Source organism: Balaenoptera borealis (genome assembly GCF_965194805.1).
Source record: "Balaenoptera borealis genome assembly, chromosome: 2".
NCBI lineage: Eukaryota > Metazoa > Chordata > Mammalia > Artiodactyla > Balaenopteridae > Balaenoptera > Balaenoptera borealis.
Window position 1 is genome coordinate 164,960,641 of NC_138867.1, and position 19,556 is coordinate 164,980,196.

The window sequence follows — 19,556 nt, forward strand, 5'->3', positions numbered from 1 at the left end:
ACAACACATTTGCTTGTTGGGAATGAACTATTAGAACTAGATAGGAAGCAAATCTCACCAGACCTAAGCAAAAAGTTCCTCTTCCACCTACATCTAGTAAATTTTAACAATAGCAACTATTAACAACAACAACAGTAATAATAGCAGCTAACATTTATCAAGAGCCTACGTACGTCAGGGAATATGTGTGGAGCTTTACTAGATATAATCCTTTCAATCTATGAAGTTGGTATTACTAACTCTATGCAATGCTCTTAAACAATCCACTCTACTCCTCCTTAAGTATTAGGCACAGAGACAGAATTACTTCCTACAGTCCCTCAGGAGCATAGGTTGAGACACTATGCTAAAGGTAACATGAATGATGCACAAAACATTAGGAGAGGACAGTAATGACTAGTTTTCAATGCCTATTCCTTTAGGAGGTACTTAGGGCTTGTACCACATTCCCCTCTGATTTGGAAATGTGTTTTCCCCAGTTCAAAAGGCAGTAGAAAGTTCAAGCTTTATAGAGGCTGAAACAAAACACATGATAAATAAGACAGAGTATTTCATCTTCCTTAAGGAGAGATGATCTAGACCAATTCTCAAAGGCTGGCTGACTGGGTCAAATGTGCACCCACATAACTCTAGCAAAAAGTCAGGGGAGTTGGTAGTGGCTATTTTTACTAGATGGCCTCAGACAGAAGCTCAGAAAACTGGTCCTGAGATCCTCACCTGTGGTCTTGTACTCAGACTGTTCCAAGAGACTGAGGAGTCGGCCTTCCTTGAAGCCTTTTTCCTGTGACAGAGAAAAATAGATGAAAGGGTTATACAGAGAGTCTAAAATACAACTTCCTTAGCCCAGATCACACCTATCTCCAGGAGAGAAGAGGTGTAGGGGCACAGCTGTAGGGAAGTCTTTTGCTTTCTAATAAATGAGGGTATACAGTAAAAAAGCAAATATGATTAAAAGAATACATCTTTATGCCAAGAATATATCTAAGAATGGATACCAGAGTCAAGGCAAATTATTCCACCAAGATCATATTAGAGAACAGTAACCTTTGACCTATGATAGATTTGGAGAGATTTAAAATAGAAAATAACAGCTTCAAGTTAGCTTCTAGAGGCAGCGATGACAGAGAAAAAACTAGCTCTATGGTATAAGCACATACCCGTAAGCCCTAACTCCAAATTACCACCTAAACATCACCCCATTCATATAAGGAAAAGATAATTTCCCCTGATTCTTCATACTTTTCTTCATATTTTTTTTTCATCATGACAGATAATGGCTTCTCCATCTTAGTGTTCAGTGATTGCTATGTCAGTAAGCCTAGGATATGGAGCTGCTGCTTTATCTTTGATCTCTAAGCCAAGACATGCTCTTCCTGATCTCTAATCACAAAGCCCAGAAAGCACATCTTCCCAGTGACCAGGACCAGATCCTACAGTTTCCGAATAAGGCTAGGCACATGAGGTGTTCAACAGAGTTGAGTTGACTGTATGTTCCTGGCAGTGGGTATACAACTGGATATACTTTCTGGAAAGTAATTATAATACAGAAGAACTGGAAACAATGTGAATGTCCAATAATATGAGAATGGTTAACTGACTGTGTGATACAAACATTAAGAGTAATTTAAAAAACAGCTTAAAAATAAACCCAGGAAGGTGTTTATGTTACAATGGTAAGTGTATATATACATATGCCCATACAAGTATACATATGTACACATATGTATATATGTACATATATAGTATGGTGTATATATACATATGCATATACAAGTATACATATGTACACATATGTATATATGTACATATATAGTATGGTGTCAATTACATTAAAATGCATTAAAAAAAGACTAGAAAAAAATAGGCCAAAATACTAGAAGATGTCATCTTTGAGTAACTAACTTATGGATGATAATTTCCCGATTCTTCATACTTTTTTTTGAACTTCCCATATTTTCTACAATGAGTATATATTACTTTTTAATTAAAAGAAAAAATAATTTAAAAAAGCACAAATCCTGTTTCAAGATAAACAGAAGAAGGAAGGAGGGAGGAAAAAAGCCCAGAACAGAACTGTGGAGGGTTAGGTAACCTTTCCTAAAACACTCCACACATACCTTTGGGTTCCTCAGCCGTTGTGGACGCTTCCCCTCCACAGCTGAGCATACTCTATCACTCTCTTCAGGCCCATCTCCTTGGTCACCTCTTGCAAGCTGGAGACAGGACTCTACATGACACTGATACTCTCTGAATGGGACTAGGGATTTACAGAGATAACACTTCTCATTCCTAGCCAATCAGAAGAAAGAGAGAAAAGGCAGTTTTAAGATTTGCTTTTGCCTCTGTGCTCCTAGATACGTCTCAAATTGTGTTTTTATGTGTTGAAGTTATTCCGTGAAGAAGACATGTCAACCAAAGCAGATTTGCTCAGCAGGATCGCCAATAAAACTAACCCAATGCCAATCAAAAGGACTGAGTGATTAGTGGTTTTCCCTGGCTGTTTCTCTTACCCTGCTGTTGTGGCAGTGGGATGATAATGAAATCAGCTCTTCTAACTATCTCAAACAATGCTAATTGCTCTCCAGACTTCAGTCAAACTCTTCTCAAATTAAGTGTAATCATTTTCTTCAAAGGGAAGTTAAAATTTAGACAGAAAAGGGAACACCAAGAGCATTGAATCAAAATGACATTTTTACCATGGTAGATGAACTTGTCTGATTAGTAGATCAAGTCTGTCTATATGCTGACTTCCTTAATTCTACAACCTGCAACACCCACTAGGAAGTTACTAAACCATGTGGTTCTGCCAAAGGCTTTTGCATAACTTCATATATACAGTTATTTTTATCTTTTTATAATCATAGAGTTTGTGGAAAGAGAGGAAATTGTGTCCCTGAGGTAAGGTTTATTAGGCATCAGTAAAAATGGAATCACTGGAGACAAAGGAAGAAAATGAACATTTATGAAGTATTTTCTCTGTGGTGGGAACTGGTGCAAGGCCCTTTAAACACAATTTCTCAATTAATTGGTGGGCTCTATTAGGAAGGTACTATTCTCCTCCAAGTCCTATAGCTAATAACTGTCAGAAGCCAGGTCTGCCTGACTCATAAAATCATCTTAGTTTTAAGAAGCTAAAGAAAACTTTCCAAAGCTTCTCCTTCTGGCCGTTGCTATTCGGTTACTACAGAAAGATTTAGATTGCCTTTAAGGAAAAATTTCTCTGGAGGGGGTCTTTAAAATAGGAGAAATAAGTCTCTCAAGTAATTAATCATTAGAGAGAATACAAGTAAAACTCTGACTTATGAGAAAAGCTAGACTAGTGTACCTTTCAAGGTTTATTAATTAATGTAAAAAGCATTTATTAAGCCCCTACTACATGAGAGACAGCAGCACTGTAAAAGAAGCATAAGTTTTTGAGTCAGGTAGACTTTGCCAATTCTGGCCACATGATCTTAACCAGTTACGTATAATTTCTCTTCGGTTTCTATATCTATTTTTAAAAAAGAAAGAATACTACCTTATCAGCTATTGTGATAGTTACAAAGTAAATAAAGCACCCAGCACAGCAGCTGGCACAAAATATTAAGAGCTCAACAAACAGGTATTATTGTTATTGCTGTCTCACACATATTTTATTAGATGCCGGGGATATAAACATGAATGAAGGCAAGTATCTGCCTTCAAGTAGCTCACAGACTAGCCACGGAGACAGAAATGTCAAAAACGAAAGGAAAAAAATTCTGCAATAGTGTGATGAATACAGTCCTAGAAAAATGACTGCATGACAGCAGGATTCCAAAAGGAGCAGGTGGAGCTCTGCTCAACTGGATTAGGGAAGGCAGCCATGAAATTTAGGGTCTACGATAAGATCTATGTTTCAAAGATAAATGTTTCTAATGACTAACTGCTCTAATGTATTGTTGGTGATGTCTTTACTTTCAGGAGACAGCACTTATACCTGACCCACCCCTTGCCCCTGCCTCCCTTTGTAATGAATGTGTTTTCTTAGTCAAGCTGCAACCCACAACCCAAGGAAGTCTTCAATATTGCCCAACTTCTTGCAACTCAACTTCTGCACCATTACATTGCAAAATAGCTCACTGCTTCCCCAAAGCACCAAACACCAATATGCAAATTCAAAGAAAACAGAAAGCTAAGAGCAATGTGGAAGTGGAGTGGGTGGCAGGGTCTTTTCAGAGTAACAAAAAGGGATGCAGAGGCCACCCACCTATGCTGACATAAACTGGGAATACGAAAAAGAAATACAGGCATTAAAGCAACAAAGTGATTGCCAGGCCAAAGAAACCCAGGGTACGAGAGAAATTGGTCTCTTATTCGGTCTAAGTGATGGTATGTGTTAATAAGCAAGAGCTCCATAAACACAGTATACCTACTTACTTGTCAATGTCTAGGGAAATCTGAGCAGCTGTCCCACTGTCACTCTTGCTCTTTCTCTTAGCCTCTTTTTGTCTCTGAGTCAACACTTTCAACAAAAAAAGAAGAAACAAAACAAAAAAAGAAAAACTGTTAGTTGGCAGTAGACTCTAAATATAAAAGACAAAATGTACTTGAAGAAGAAAAGTTTAAAATCCTATTCCACTGGGAGAGGTGACTGTCTGGGAAATCTGTGCCTTTCTAGTACAGAGAATATTACTTGCGTAATATGGACTGAAACTGCCAGCAGCAAGATAGTCCCATATTTGCTAATGAGATCTATTTTTCCTCTATTTGCCATTAGCTCTAAAGATCTAGTCCACACCAAGAAAGGTTTTTGTGTACTATCCTAACTTGCAGCACTAGGGGGAAGGATTTATACTTTCCCATTGAAAACTCTGTCTTTGTGACACATATACTCCAGTAAGATGCTTTATGATATATAGCAATGACAGCTACATCTGAGTGCCCACATTAGCTCCAATCTTTACAAAACTCTGAAAAGTGTTCCATTTACAAGTGAGAAAATGAGAGCTCAGAACAGTTAACACAACCAGTCTTTTCCACTACACTAGGACCACCTCCTAATTCTAGTGGGTATATACAACTTTAGCCCAAGTGGCATACAAATACTTTTCTCATAGCAAAAGCTGTCTGTTTATAAAATCATACTCTCTTAAAGCGTCTTGGAAGTTAATTAACCAACGGTTTTCCAGTCTTCATTCCTTGGAGTTAACAAGAAGAACTGTGACCATCTCACTTCAAATATTGCCTTTGTCCCTCCTGACACTTGACATCCCCATGACAGAGAATTTAGAAAGCTTATCAGTCCACAAAATAATTTAGGTTGTGAAGCATTTACCTAGACCAGGGGTTAGCAAAATTTCTCTGTACAGGACCAGACAGTAAATATTTTAGGCTTGGAAGGCGATAGGGTCTCTGTCATAACTACTCAACTCTGAATTATAGCAGGAAGGCAGCCATAGACAACATTATAAATAACTGGATGTGGTATGTTCCAATAAAACTTTATAAAATCAGATGTCTGACTACATTTGACTCCTGGCTGGCCATAGTTTACCTATCCTTCTAGTCCAACCTCCCACTCATATAAATGCCTCTATAAGCATCCCTGACAAGTGATTATACAGTCTCGACTATATCCATTCACTGAGGAGAAGTCACTTCCTCCTAGGGAAACCCATTCTACTGCTACACAACAATTCTGGCTTAATCTGCATTTACTGGGGGCTGTATGAGTAAGTTTACCCCCTTTTCCACAAGTCAGCTCTTTGAACACTTAACAAGCTGCATTACAATCTTGGTTTTACTCAGATGTCTGACCCACTAAAATGTAACCACCTTCAAAAAAGGTACTATATCTAGTCATTAAACCAATCACTAATAAGACTTGGACTGCAGAACCTTTGAGGGCCTAGGGTAGCTCTAATCCTTTTAATGATCCTCTGGAGATTGGTATTATTATTCTGCCCTATTTTAAACATATGAAAACAAACTCAGAGGAACTGACTTTGCCAAGCTATCACAACTAGTAAGAAGAACCCAGAACAGAGTCTAGATCTGTCTGATTCCTATACCCATGTTTTACCTTCCTAGTTAACCTCCTCTACATACACCCCAATTTATCAGTCTTTTATGTGTGGCACCCCAAAATGGACCCAATATTCCAACAAGCAGTCTGACCAGTAAAGAGAACACAAGAACCACAAGCTGCTTTGTCTGGACTCATATTCTACTAATTCAGCCAAGGCTGTGTTTACTTTATTGACAATCCTGGTATTCTACTGGCTTAAATTGAGCGTAAAGGCAATTAAGATCTATCCCCTATCCTCCCAAATCATCTTCAAAAATGTTATCAAGACAGGTCTCCTAATTCTTTACTTGGGTAACTAAGTTGTTGGGTATGTTTCCGCTTTAACAGGACTTTATATTTATCCCTATTCTTTTCAGTTGAACATTCCAGTCAGTTGAGATCATCTGAAGTCTTGATTCTGTCATCTGATGTTATCAGCTCTCTCTTCCAGGTTTGTGTCATCTGCATATATGACAAGCATGCTTTCTATTATGTTCATCCAAGTCACTGGGGAAAAATGACTGTTAATGATACGGCCAAGGACACAGAAAACTGTGGCATGTTACCAGAGAAGCCTGTCTTCCCCTAGTCCAAATTTCCTTTAAATACTTAATCAAGCAAATATTTATTGAGAATCTTCAATGTGTGAGTTTGGGGAGATACAGGAAATTACGAGGCATGGTTCTTGCTCTTAAGGAGCTTACAATTTACTAAGGGAGACAGCACATACATTCAAATAACTATAATACAAGGTGTAAAGAGATACATATAATAAAACATGATCATACACAGAAGCAACTATTAATAGTGTCTTATCTCTAGGGAGGATGACAGGGACACCTGGGGACTGGAAGAGGAGGCAGGCATGTTTTTCACTATATAGTTTTCTGTACTATTGAATTAAAAATTAAAAGGGCTAGTATTTACCTGAAGAAAATAAAAATGCTAATTCGAAAAGATATATGCACCACAAGTTCATTGCAGCATTATTTACAATAGCCAAGATATGGAAGCAACCTAAGTATCCATCAACAGATGAATGGATAAAGAAGAGGTGAGATAGATAGATAGATAGATAGATAGATAGATAGATACACACACACACACACACACACACACACACAATGGAATATTACTCAGGCATAAAAAAAAAAGAAATCTTGCCATTTGCAACAACATAGATGGACCTAGAGGGTATTATACGAAGTGAAGTAAGTCAGACAAAGACAAATACTATATGATTTCACTTATATGTGGAATATAAAAAGCGAAACAAATGAACAAACATAACAAAACAGAAACAGAGTTGTAAATACAGAGAACAAACAGGTAGTTGCCAGGGAGGTGGGGGGTGGGGGCTGTGGGGGGAGGAGAGAGAGAGGTGAGGGAGATTAAGAAGCACAAACTTCCAGTTACAAAATACATGAATCACAGGTATGAAAAAAAAAATTCAAAGGGAGAAAAAGAGATCAGGTTACAGCAAGGTCTTAGGCACAAGTTAGAGTAGATGATCTATTTCTAAGGTTCCCTCCAACCCAGAGATTTTATAAATAAAAATAAAGTACTGCAGGAGAAAAACATCCTGGACATAGTTGTATAACCACCTTCAAAATCCACCTCCTATTCTATCAGCCAGCCCACATTTCTCCATCTTATGTACAAGGACTTTATGAGAGATTTTATCAAGTGCCTTGCTGAAATCAATTCTTAAAATGTTTGCATCTCTGATTACAGAAACCTCTAAGGGTTGTTTTTTTTTTCCCTCTCTCTCTCTTTCTATTTATTACTCATCTTGACTACCAAGTATTTTTCCCAAAAGAAATACTTGGAAACCACTCCACAGACAGGGCTGGAAAAGGAATTAATTGCTTATAGCACTTTATATATACCTCTGCACCTAGCACATTTCTGTTACTTGTTTATATGTCAGTCTCCTTTCTACATCACACAACCTTCTGAATTCAGAGATTCTGGGTTTTGTCTTGATCTCTTCACCATCCCCAGCAGAGTCTAGCACAGACTAGATGCTAATAAATACTTGTCAATTTAAATCATAGCAATGGATTCACAGGAAAGAGGGGCTCTTGTTTTATGAGAATCTTCTCTGTGCCAGGGACTTAAAAAACATAATCTCTAATTCTTACAACGGTCCTGCAAGGCATATATCGCTAGCTCTCTTTTATAGATGATGAAATAAATGGACCAAGATCACAAAGCTAAAATAACAAAGAAATATGGCACCAGAAATGCAATATGAGCTTTACTTTAAAGAAATATATGTTCTTCTATACGAGTAGGCTGCTCTCCTGGGAAATGAGAGGGTAAAGGGAAAGAGAAAAAGAGGGTAAGAGGGAAAAGAGGAAGTGATAAGTGGTAAGTGGGCAGGTGGAAAAGAGACTTGGCAGATGGCTGAGACTTACATGCTAATTCTATTATTAAATGTTATCATCAGAGCAGACCGGACTGGCCCTTACTGCTACATTTTTCCTTTAAAAACTACTGCCCCTACAAAGAAGAAAGGTGTAAGTTGCTCTAAAGGAGTCTGCTACTCTGATTTATAAGTGTTGAGAGAGCCATTTTAACTAAGCTGCAGGCAGAGAATTTAGTATGAAACTTAAATCCAAAAACTTAGTTGCTGGTGACAACAGCCAAAGATTTCAAAAGGGAACGATGGAGTCTGAAGACAACTACCAGGAAAGCAACTACCTGGGCAAGGTATGCAGAACAGAAAGGAGGAACATGACTGAGAGCTGAGAGAGCCACCTATAAACCTACGACCATTAACTCAGGCCTTTATATACCACTGGATGGAAAACGCCCTAAGGAACTGCGCTTCAGACTTGGCTTGGCACTGTTAAGATACAAAGAAGCAGTGGCACACAGTGGAATAATGTGCACCAACTTTAGAGTTGGACAAAATGGTCTCCAAGCTAGGACTCGACTAGCTGTGTTCCCTTAGGCAAGTTAATTAAGCTCTCTGAGTATCAGGTGACTTACCCACAAAATGACATGATAATAGCATCTATCTTTATGGGTTTTGGTAAGGATCACATCAAATAATCCAAATAAGTTGTAAGAGTGTTCAGCCCACAGAAAGCACTCAGATTATCATTCGTTGTTTATTATTACATAATTCTCATTATTAGTCTTCCAAATTTATTTCTTAGTCTTAGCCAAAGATTTAGGCCCATCTTTAGAACACACCTACCAGCCTGTCTGTAATTTGCGTTAGGTCTTAGTCTTAAGTGGTTCCCATACTAATTTGTACAAACAAAATGAACAAGTAAATAACCAAAGCATTACAGAACAATTACCAATACTATGTAAACATCAGCACACTTATTTCCAAAACCCTAAGTAGACAAGCAATCAAAAATAAAAACATATGGCCTTGAACTATAAACAGTGAAGACAATGGCTCCCTGAGTTAAATGAAAATTATATATACAAAGAAGAGAGATTTGGCAGAATGACAGTAGTTACTCTCAGTTTGTCTCCTTCAACCTCAAAACCACATCAGCAGAAAATAATGGGAGGCCACAGAGTTGTTCATGTTCCTGCTAAGACCGCCAATCCTCCAACTTAGCACTTTCTCAGTGGGATGTTAGAGGAAAAAGGGAAGGCCTGCTCCACCTGCATGTTGCCTGCCTCAATGCTGCCAGCCTTCCCTACGAGAGTAGTCCCAACAAAAAGGCTATCAATAGAACTAACCATTATCTACCATTCTGAGACATGTGGCTATTTAAATTTAAAACTTAATTAGAAGTAAATATAATTTATTTATTTTTCTTTTTTTTAATAAATTTATTTTATTTTTGGCTGCATTGGGTCTTCGTTGCTGCACGCAGGCTTTCTCTACTTGTGATGAGTGGGGGCTACCCTTCATTGCGGTGCACGGGCTTCTCATTGCGGTGGCTTCTCTTGTTGCGGAGCATGGGCTCTAGGTGCACAGGCTTCAGTAGTTGTGGCTCACGGGTTCTAGAGTGCAGGCTCAGTAGTTGTGGTGCACAGGCTTAGTTGCTCCGTGGCACGTGGGATCTTCCCGGACTAGGGCTCGAACCCATGTCCCCTGCATTGGCAGGTGGATTCTTAACCACTGCACCACCAGAGAAGCCCCCTAAATGTAATTTAAAATTCAGCTCTTCATCACATAAGTTATACATTTCAAGCGTTCAATAGCCACATGTGACTAGTGGCTACCATGTTTGAGTCTATTAATAAAGAACATTTCTGTCACTGCAGACAGTTCCACTGACTAGCACTGCGGAGATAAACAGGACTAATTCTATCTTCCCTTAAATCTGTTTACCTTGGACACCCCCAAGAAATTCAAGCTTCCCATAGCTTCTCTCACCACCTAGATTCTCATCCCACGACTCTAATCCGTCATCTGGGAGCACTTTTCTAATATGACTCAGTCTCCCACTCCTGCTCTCAAAATGACTCTGCCCTCTGGAATTTGGGTCAGTGATCCAAAAAATCCTCGACATTCTTAACCCTCTCTGTGGAAGTTCTCTTCATCTTCTTGCTCGAACTGAAAGATGGCTGTCCTCTGAGCGTACTGCTTCTCCTTGTACCTTCTCAGGTACTGGCTGTTTCTTCTTCCTTACAACACAATACCACTGACCTGGAGGTGGGGTAAGTATCCTCTTACTCCTCGTTGTTGCTTCCAGACTACTGGAAAACCTAGTTTGAAGCACAAACCATTCTGCTACGCCTGCTACTCCACCTTGAAGAAGTCATCTACTATCCTCCTGGTCACCCACCCCACCCCCTTTCCTGGCCATTCGTTGAAAATTTTAACATATCACTCACTGTCTTTCTTTTTGCCAGTCTTGCCATCATTCTTGGTGATTTTAATACGTACATATTAGACTGAAGAATATGAAAGTTGCAGTTTCTGTAGTTCAACCTAAGCTGTGATTCATTATCTGTCCTCTCACTTCCTTTACCTTTTGGCTATCAGCTCCCATGGATCATACCATCTCAGCCTTTCTCAAGTGGGATTTCTGAGAGAGAAGTAAGCCTAATGTCCTCAGGCATCCATTGTATGTAATACATTAACCTCTGTCCTCTGCATCTAGAATAGTACCAACCAGTTATGTACCATCCTTGGGAGAAGTAAGGAAAACATTCGATTCATTTTCTGTGTTCTGTGGTTCCAATGAGGAACCCTGACTGAGCTTGTCAATAATAATCATGCCACTTCCAAGATCACCACCACCTATCTTTTCCAACTCACTCCTTCTAATACCCTAACTCCAATAATCCTTCAGCCCCACTAGGATGTCTAATTCCAGGCTATCACCTTTTCACTGTCCATCATCCTGTCATGTCCTCACTTTCCTTCTTACTTAACTTAGATCTCAAGGTTATTCTACCAACCATTCCCCTGAATATTTTCTCAACTTATTTCTAATTTCTATTGTACTCCCTAGCAAACTCCAATTTTGGTTAAATCCAATTCTCCATCTATTATGTGTCCCTACCTAAGCAGCACAATAGTGCTGACGGTGCTCACATTATATTTAAGACCAAAAACCTCAAGTGGCCCCTCAATACAGCCTAGCAATCCTAATATGTCTCCACAGTCAGTTTATTGTTTATTGTTATTCTACTCTCCCAGAGATTGTTTCACATCTTCTCTGCTATCTTCAAACTTTCAATATCCATCCTGACTCTGCTGTCACTATTCTTTTTTGTTTCAATATAATACCTTTATTGAGATAAAGTTACATATTATATAATTCACTGAATTACAGTTCATGGCTCTTAGTTTATTCTTAGTATATTCACAGAGTTGTGCAACTATCACCACTACCAATTTTATAACATTTTCATTAACTAAAAAAGAAACCGGTTCCCATTAGCAGTCATTCTCCTTTCCCCTCCAGGATCCCAGCCCTAGGCAACCACTAATCTGCTTTTTGTCTCTATGTATTTGCCTATTCTGGGCGTGTCTTATAAATGGAATCATACGATATGTGGGCTTTTGTGACTGACTTCTTTCACTTAACATATGTTTTCATCTATATCGTAGCATGTAACAGTACTTCATTCCTTTTTTTCTCATAGCAGCTGCACCATTTTACATTCCCACCAACAGTGTACCCGGGTTCCAATTTCTCCACATTTTTACCAACATTTATTTTCATTTTTTTAATAGCCATTCTAGTGGGGATGAAGTAGTATCTCATAGTTTTGACTCACATTTCCTTAATGATTAACTATGTTGATCATCTTTTCATGTGCTTGCTGGCAATTTGTATATATTCTTAGGGAAAATGTCTATGCAAGTGTTTTGATTTAACTGAGTCCTTTTTGTTGTTGAGTGGTAAGAATTTTGTATATGTTCTGAAATCTAGACTTTTATCAGATATATGATTTATAAATACTTTCTCCCATTCTGCAGGTTTTCTTTTCACTTTCTCGATAGTGTTCTTTGATGCACAACAGTTTAAATTCTGATGGAGTCCAATTTAACTATTTTTTTCTTTTGTTGCTTGTGCTTTTGGTGCCATATCTAAGAATCCACTGCCAAATCTAAGGTCATGAAAATTTACCCCTAGGGACTTCCCTGGCAGTCCAGCAGTTAATACTCTCTGCTTCCAATGCAAGGGATGCGGCTTCGATCCTGGGTCAGGAAACTAAGATCCCACATGCTGCACGGTGTGGCCAAATAAATAAATAAATAAAATTCAAAAAGGAATTGTTAAAAAAAAAAAAATTACCCCTAAGGGAGTTTTATAGTTTTAGTACTTACATTTACGTCTTCAATACATTTTTTGTATATGGTGTGAGGTAGGTGTTCAATTTCTTCTTTTGCATGTGGATATTAAGTGGTCCCAGCACCATTTCTTGAAAAGACATATTTTCCCCCACTGAATTGTAAGTGCTAAGTGGGCTTAGGCAAAAACCTAAGTCAAAGTTGCCTTTATTCATCCCGACCCTCAGTCACAAAGTTTGATTGATTCTTTCACCAGAAGATTCTCAAATCTGTCCACTCCCATGACACTGCTTCATTACTTGTCTCCTTATTTCTATCTAATCTCAATCCCTCTAGTCTGTCTACCATACTGATCCAAGAATAACTTAGGCCCACCATTACCAGTTGGCAGTAGCCAGGAAGCCTTCCCGGATCCAAGAAGGCCCCAATCTCTACAACTGAACAAGACCCTACATGCATACATCACAGTATTTCTCACACAACATTTTAATTATTGCTTTACCTATTTATTTCCCCCAGCATACTGTTTCTTAATCACTTCAGTATTCCATATTCCTGGCATAAAATTGACACTCGATATAAATGTATATTTTTAAAATAATTTTTATTATTATTATTTTTAATTTATTTATTTTTGGCTGCATTGGGCCTTCGTTGCTGCGTGTGGGCTTTCTCTAGTTGTGGCAAGTGGGGGCTTCCTTGCGGTGCATGGTCTTCTGATTGTGGTGGCTTCTCTTGGGGCGGAGCACGGGCTCTAGGGCGTGTGGGCTTCAGCAGTTATGGCGCACAGGCTCCAGTTGTGGCTCGTGGGCTCCAGAGCTCAGGCTCAGTAGTTGTGGCACACAGGCTTAGTTGCTCCGCAGCATGTAGGATCTTCCCGGACCAGGGCTCGAACCCATGTCCCCTGCACTGGCAGGCGGATTCCCAACCACTGAGCAACCAGGGAAGCCCTTAAGTGTATATTTAATGAATCAATTTGTAGTTTCTTATTCACAAGTTCGGTGGAATGTTTTCTTGGCTTTAAGAATAGAATATTTTTATAACTTAGATGAAAATGTCCCTTCAGCTTGATTTGAAATACTCTTGAAATAAAAAGACCCTATATGCCTCATTCCATTCAATAAACAAATTCTTATTCTCTCAGGTACTAGACTTAATAACCTTATTCTACTAGTGATAGCTTTTAACTAAAAAATCCTAATGACTATGTTGATACTTCCTAAGTATAAGCAACCCTAAAAAACGCAGGCATCACTAGGTCCAATAAACAGATGAACAAATAAAGGCTCAGAGGCTTCAATCCTGTAAATACCTGGGCTAAGATATGATTCCAAGTCTGTTAGACTCCAAAGCCAGTACCACAATACCAAACTGCCCTCTTTGTTGCAGAGAAGCCACACAAGCGCCCTGTCCCTGCTCAAGTTGTAGCAATTTCCTTTCAAGTTTAGAGATAAGCTTGCTTTCTCAAGAAGGTACACTTGAATGTTGAGCTCTTGACCTTAGTCTTCACTGCTGCTGTAGCTGACCCCTGCATTTGAAGTGTTAGCCTGGTTTCCTCAACACTTTTCCATAGAAGGCAAAAGTACTCATATGAAAATATGCTTGGAGCTTCCCTGGTGGCGCAGCGGTTAAGAATCTGCCTCCCAATGCAGGGGACACAGGTTCGAGCCCTGGTCCGGGAAGATCCCACATGCCGTGGAGCAACTAAGCCCGTGCACCACAACTACTGAGCCCGCCTGCTGCAACTACTGAAGCCCGCGCGCCTAGAGCCCATGCTCCACAACAAGAGAAGCCACAGCAATAAGAAGCCCACGCACTGCAATGAAGAGCAGCCCCTGCTCGCTGCAACTAGAGAAAGCCCGCGTTCAGCAACAAAGACCCAACATAGCCAAAAATAAATAAATTAAAAAAAAAAAAAAAAGCTTGGCAGTGCCTCCACCACCCTGAGACTTCAAGGAAAGAATTAATACTGAGAAAAACCCTTAAACCATAAACTCCTACTTAGGATATAGAAATAAAGGGTATACAACCATTATATTTTTATGAACAAAATTCCTTAATCTATGAGGTACTGAATAATTTAGAGACCTTAGAAAAACAGTCACTTGTCTAGCTCCTACTAATACTTGTGCATAATTTTATAGCACAATCTTTTTCTTTAACAGCTGGCATTTTTATTTAAGCAGTCTGACAATATATATATAGAATTTTTAAATAATTCATATTTTCTGACCCATGAATTAAAATTTGGGAATCTACTCTGAGGGAATCATCTGCATTTAGACAAGATCATAAGACAAAGATATTTTATCAAAGCATTATTTATAATAATGAAAATTTTAAACAACCCAGTATTCAAATACAGAATGAAATACTATGCAGAAATTCAAAATAAAGACTGAAAGGAAATACACCAAAATATTAACTGTAATTGGGGTAGGGGAATTAGGGGGGTGGTTATTTTTGGATGATTATCTTTCTATGTTGCAAATTTTTTTCAATGAGCATAGACTACTCTTACAATTTAAAAAATTATTTTAATATTGAGAGACACCCCTAATCAAATAACAGATCTGGGCAATGATCATCAATGACTATTAGCTGAAAGCTGGGCTTTCTAATGGATGGATTAGGCTGATCCCACTAGTCAATCTTAACATCATAAAAGAAAGACAACCAGACAGTATGTTTCTCACAATCTGATGCAGTATGAAATATATAATACCACCTATGAACTAGTCTTGTCAAAAAAAAATCTAAACGGAATCTGATCAAGCCTCAAATCAAAATAGAAGTTTCCAGAAATTATAGTTTAGAACAGGAGACCATGGGCAGCGGAGTCGAGATGGTGGAGTAAGAGGACGCAGAGTTCACGTCTCCTCACAACTAGGGCACCTACCAGGTGCTGGTGGGGGACCCTGGACACCTAAGAGGACGGGAGGAACCCCTGTGTGACCAGGTAGGATGTGGTAGGGAGAGGGGGTAGAAGTGGAGGTCGGACGGGGCTGGCGTTCCTGAGGGGCAGCTGGGGGAGGGGAGGGGTTCCCGTGTCCGGAGGAGCCCACTCATGCGACGGGAACAGCAGGGACAGGGAGAGACCCTCGGGGTATCGGAGGGGAACTCAGCCAGCATTTCCCCTGCCCGCTCAGGCCCCAGTGACCCTGCTGGGATCCCGGGCCTGAACCTCTGCTCTCTGGGGCCCCCTCCGGCCACACTGGGCCTAAGCCCTGTCCCCCCCACCCCCCAGGGCCTTTTCCAGTTGTGCAGGTCCTGAGCCTAGGCTCTGTATCCCCCGCCAAGGCCTTTTCTGGCTGCACAGGTCCTGAGCCTAAGCACCCCCCCCACCCCCAATGCCAAGGCTTTTTCTGGCTTTTTTTTTTTTTTTTTTTTGCTGTTGTGGTTCTGTTATGCCTTGTTATTGTTGTTTCATTTATATTTTTACTTTTTCTAATACATTTTTTATTTTTCTAGTTTTACTTTATTTTTTATTCTTTGTTATTGTTCTGCTCCTTTTTGTTTGTTGCCTTTTTTTTTTTTTCCTGCTGCGCCACATGGCTTGCAGGATCCTGGTTCCCAGGCCAGGGGTCAGGCCTGAGCTTCTCCGGTGGGAGCACCAAGTCCAACTGCTGGACTAACAGAGAACCTCAGAACCCAGGGAATATTAATCGGTGTGAGGTCTCCTGCAGTTCCTCATCTCGGCACCAAGACCCGGCTCTACCCAACTGCCTGCAAACTCCAGTCCTGGACGCCTCAGGCCAAACAACCAGCAAGACAGGAACACAGCCACGCCCATCAAAAATAAAAAAGAAAGAGACAACAAAAAAATATGTTACAGATGAAGGAATAAGGTAAAAACCTATGAGACCAAATAAATGAAGAGGAAATACTCAACCTACCTGAAAAAGAATTAAGAGTCATGATAGTAAAGATGATCCAAAATCTCAGAAATAGAATGGAGGCATGGATCAAGAAAACACAAGAAATGTTTAACAAGAACCTAGAAGAAATAAAGAACAAACAGTGATGGGGACTTCCCTGGTGGCGCAGTGGTTGGGACTTCGCCTGCCAACGCAGGGGACACGGGTTTGAGCCCTGGTATGGGAAGATCCCACATGCCACAGAGCAACTAAGCTCATGCACCACAACTACTGAGCCTGAGCTCTGGAGCCCGTGAGCCACCACTACTGAAGCCTGCACGCCTAGAGCCTGTGCTCCACAACAAGAGAAGCCACCACAATGAGAAGCCTGCACACCACAACGAAGAATAGCCCCCGCTCGCCACAACTAGAGAAAGCCCAGGCGCAGCAACGAAGACCCAACACAGTGAAAAATAAATAAATAAATAAATAAATTTAAAAAGAACAAACAGTGATGAACAACACAATAACTGAAATGGAAAATACACTAGAAGGAACCGATAGAAGAATAACTGAAACAGAAGAACAAATAAGTGAGCTGAAGATAGAATGGTGGAAATAACTGGCGAGGAGCAGAATACACAAAAAACAATGAAAAGAAATGAGGACAGTCTCAGAGACCTCTGGGACAACATTAAACACACCAACATTTGAACTATAGGGTCCCAGAAGCCGAAGAGAAAGAGAAAAGGTCTGAGAAAATATTTGAAGAGATTATAGGTGAAAACTTCCCTATTATGGGAAAAGAAATAGTCACCCAAGTCCAGGAAGTGCAGAGAGCCCCAAACAGGATAAACCCAAGGAGAAAAACACCAAGACACATATTAATCAAACTAACAAAAATTAAGTTCAAAGAAAACATATTAAAAGCAGCAAGGAAAAAGCAACAAATAACATACAGGGAAATCACCATAAAGTTATCAGCTGATTTTTCAGCAGAAACTCTGAGGGCCACAAGGGAGTGGCAGGATATATTTAAAGTGATGAAAGGAAAAAACCTACAACCAAATATCAACATTACTCTACCCAGCAAGTATCTCATTCAGATTTGATGGAGAAATAAAAAGCTTTACAGACAAACAAAAGCTAAGAGAATTCAGCACCACCAAATCAGCTTTACAACAAATGCTAAAGGAACTTCTCTAGGTGGGAAGCACAAGAGAAGAAAAAGACCCACAAAAACAAACCCCAAACAATTAAGAAAATGGTAACAGAAACATACATCTAGATAATTATCCTGAATGTAAATGGATTAAATGCTCCAACCAAGACACAGGCTCGCTGAATGGACACAAAAACAAGACCCATATGTATGCTGTCTACAAGAGACCCACTTCAGACATAGGGACAAATACAGACTGCAAGTGAAGGGTTGAAAAAGATATTCCATGCAAATGGACATCAAAAGAAAGCTGGAGTAGCAATACTCATACCAGATAAAATAGATTTTAAAATAAAGACTGTTACAAGAAATAAGGAAGGACACTACATAATGATCAAGGGATCAATCAGAAGAAGATGTAACAATTATAAAGATTTATGCACCCAACATAGGAGCACCTCAATACATAAGGCAGAAGCTAACAGCCATAAAAGGGGAAAGCAATAGTAACACAATAACAGTGGGGGACTTTAACACCCCACTTACACCAATGGATAGATCATCCAGACAGAAAATAAATAAGGAAACACAAGCTTTAAATGACACAATAGTCCAGATAGATTTAATTGATATTTATAGGGCATTCCACCTGTAAACGGGAGAATACACTTTCTTCTCAAGTGCACATGGAACATTCTCCAGGACAGATCACATCTTAGGTCACAAATCCAGCCTTGGAAAATTTAAGAAAACTGAAATTGTATCAAGCATCTTTTCCAACCACAAGGCTATGAGATTAGAAATCAATTACAGGAGGGCTTCCCTGGTGGCACAGTGGTTGGGAATCCACCTGCCAATGCAGGGGACACAGGTTCAAGCCCTGGTCCGGGAAGATCCCACATGCTGTGGAGCAACTAAGCCCGTGTGCCACAACTACTGAGCCTGCACTCTAGAGCCTGCATGCCACAACTACTGAAGCCCGTGTGCCTAGAGCCTGTGCTCCGCAACAAGAGAAGCCACCACAATGAGAAGCCTGCACACCACAAAGAAGAGTAGCCCCCCGCTCACGGCAACTAAAGAAAGCCTGCGTGCAGCAACGAAGACTCAATACAGCCAAATATAAATAAATTAAAATAAATAAGTTTTAAAAAAAACAATACCAAGGGCATTTAAAAGAAAAATCAATTACAGGAAAAACACTATAAAAACCACAAACACATGGAGGCTAAACAATACGCTAATATACAACCAAGGTATCACTGAAGAAATCAAAGAGGAAATCAAAAAACACATAGCAATAAATGACAACAAAAACACAACAACCCTAAACCTATGGGACACAGCAAAAGCAGTTCTAAGAGGGAAGTTTATAGCAATTCAATCTCACCTCAAGAAACAAGAAAAATCTCAAATAAACAATCTAACCTTATACCTAAAGCAACTAGAGAAAGAAGAACAAAAAAAACCCAAAGTTAGTAAAAGGAAAGAAATCATAAAGGTCAGAGAGGAAATAAATAAAAGAGAAACAAAGAAAACAATAGCAAAGATCAATAAAATTGGTTCTTTGAGAAGATAAAATTGATAAACCTTTAGCCAGATTCATCAAGAAAAAAGGGAGAGGACTCAAATCAATAAAATTAGAAATGAAAAAGGAGACGTTACAACTGATACCGCAGAAGTACAAAGGATCATAAGAGACTACTACAAGCAACTATATGCCAATAAAAATGGACAACCTGGAAGAAACAGACACATTCTTGGAAAGGTACAACTTTCCAAGAC

General features: G+C 39.5%; 1 protein-coding gene across 4 annotated transcripts in view; it reads right to left on the reverse strand.

Annotated features, from left to right (window-relative positions):
- The window catches only part of UIMC1 (ubiquitin interaction motif containing 1), a 135,310-nt gene that overhangs the window by 1,380 nt on the left and 114,374 nt on the right, over window positions 1–19,556 (reverse strand). For all 4 annotated transcript variants that reach the window (XM_082380531.1, XM_082380530.1, XM_082380528.1 and 1 more), the window contains 3 exons: window positions 4,399–4,483; window positions 2,118–2,289; window positions 718–781 (listed from right to left, as the gene is read on the reverse strand). In XM_082380531.1, the coding sequence (XP_082236657.1) occupies window positions 718–781; window positions 2,118–2,289; window positions 4,399–4,483 (321 nt within the window). The remainder of the gene's footprint in view (window positions 1–717; window positions 782–2,117; window positions 2,290–4,398; window positions 4,484–19,556) is intronic.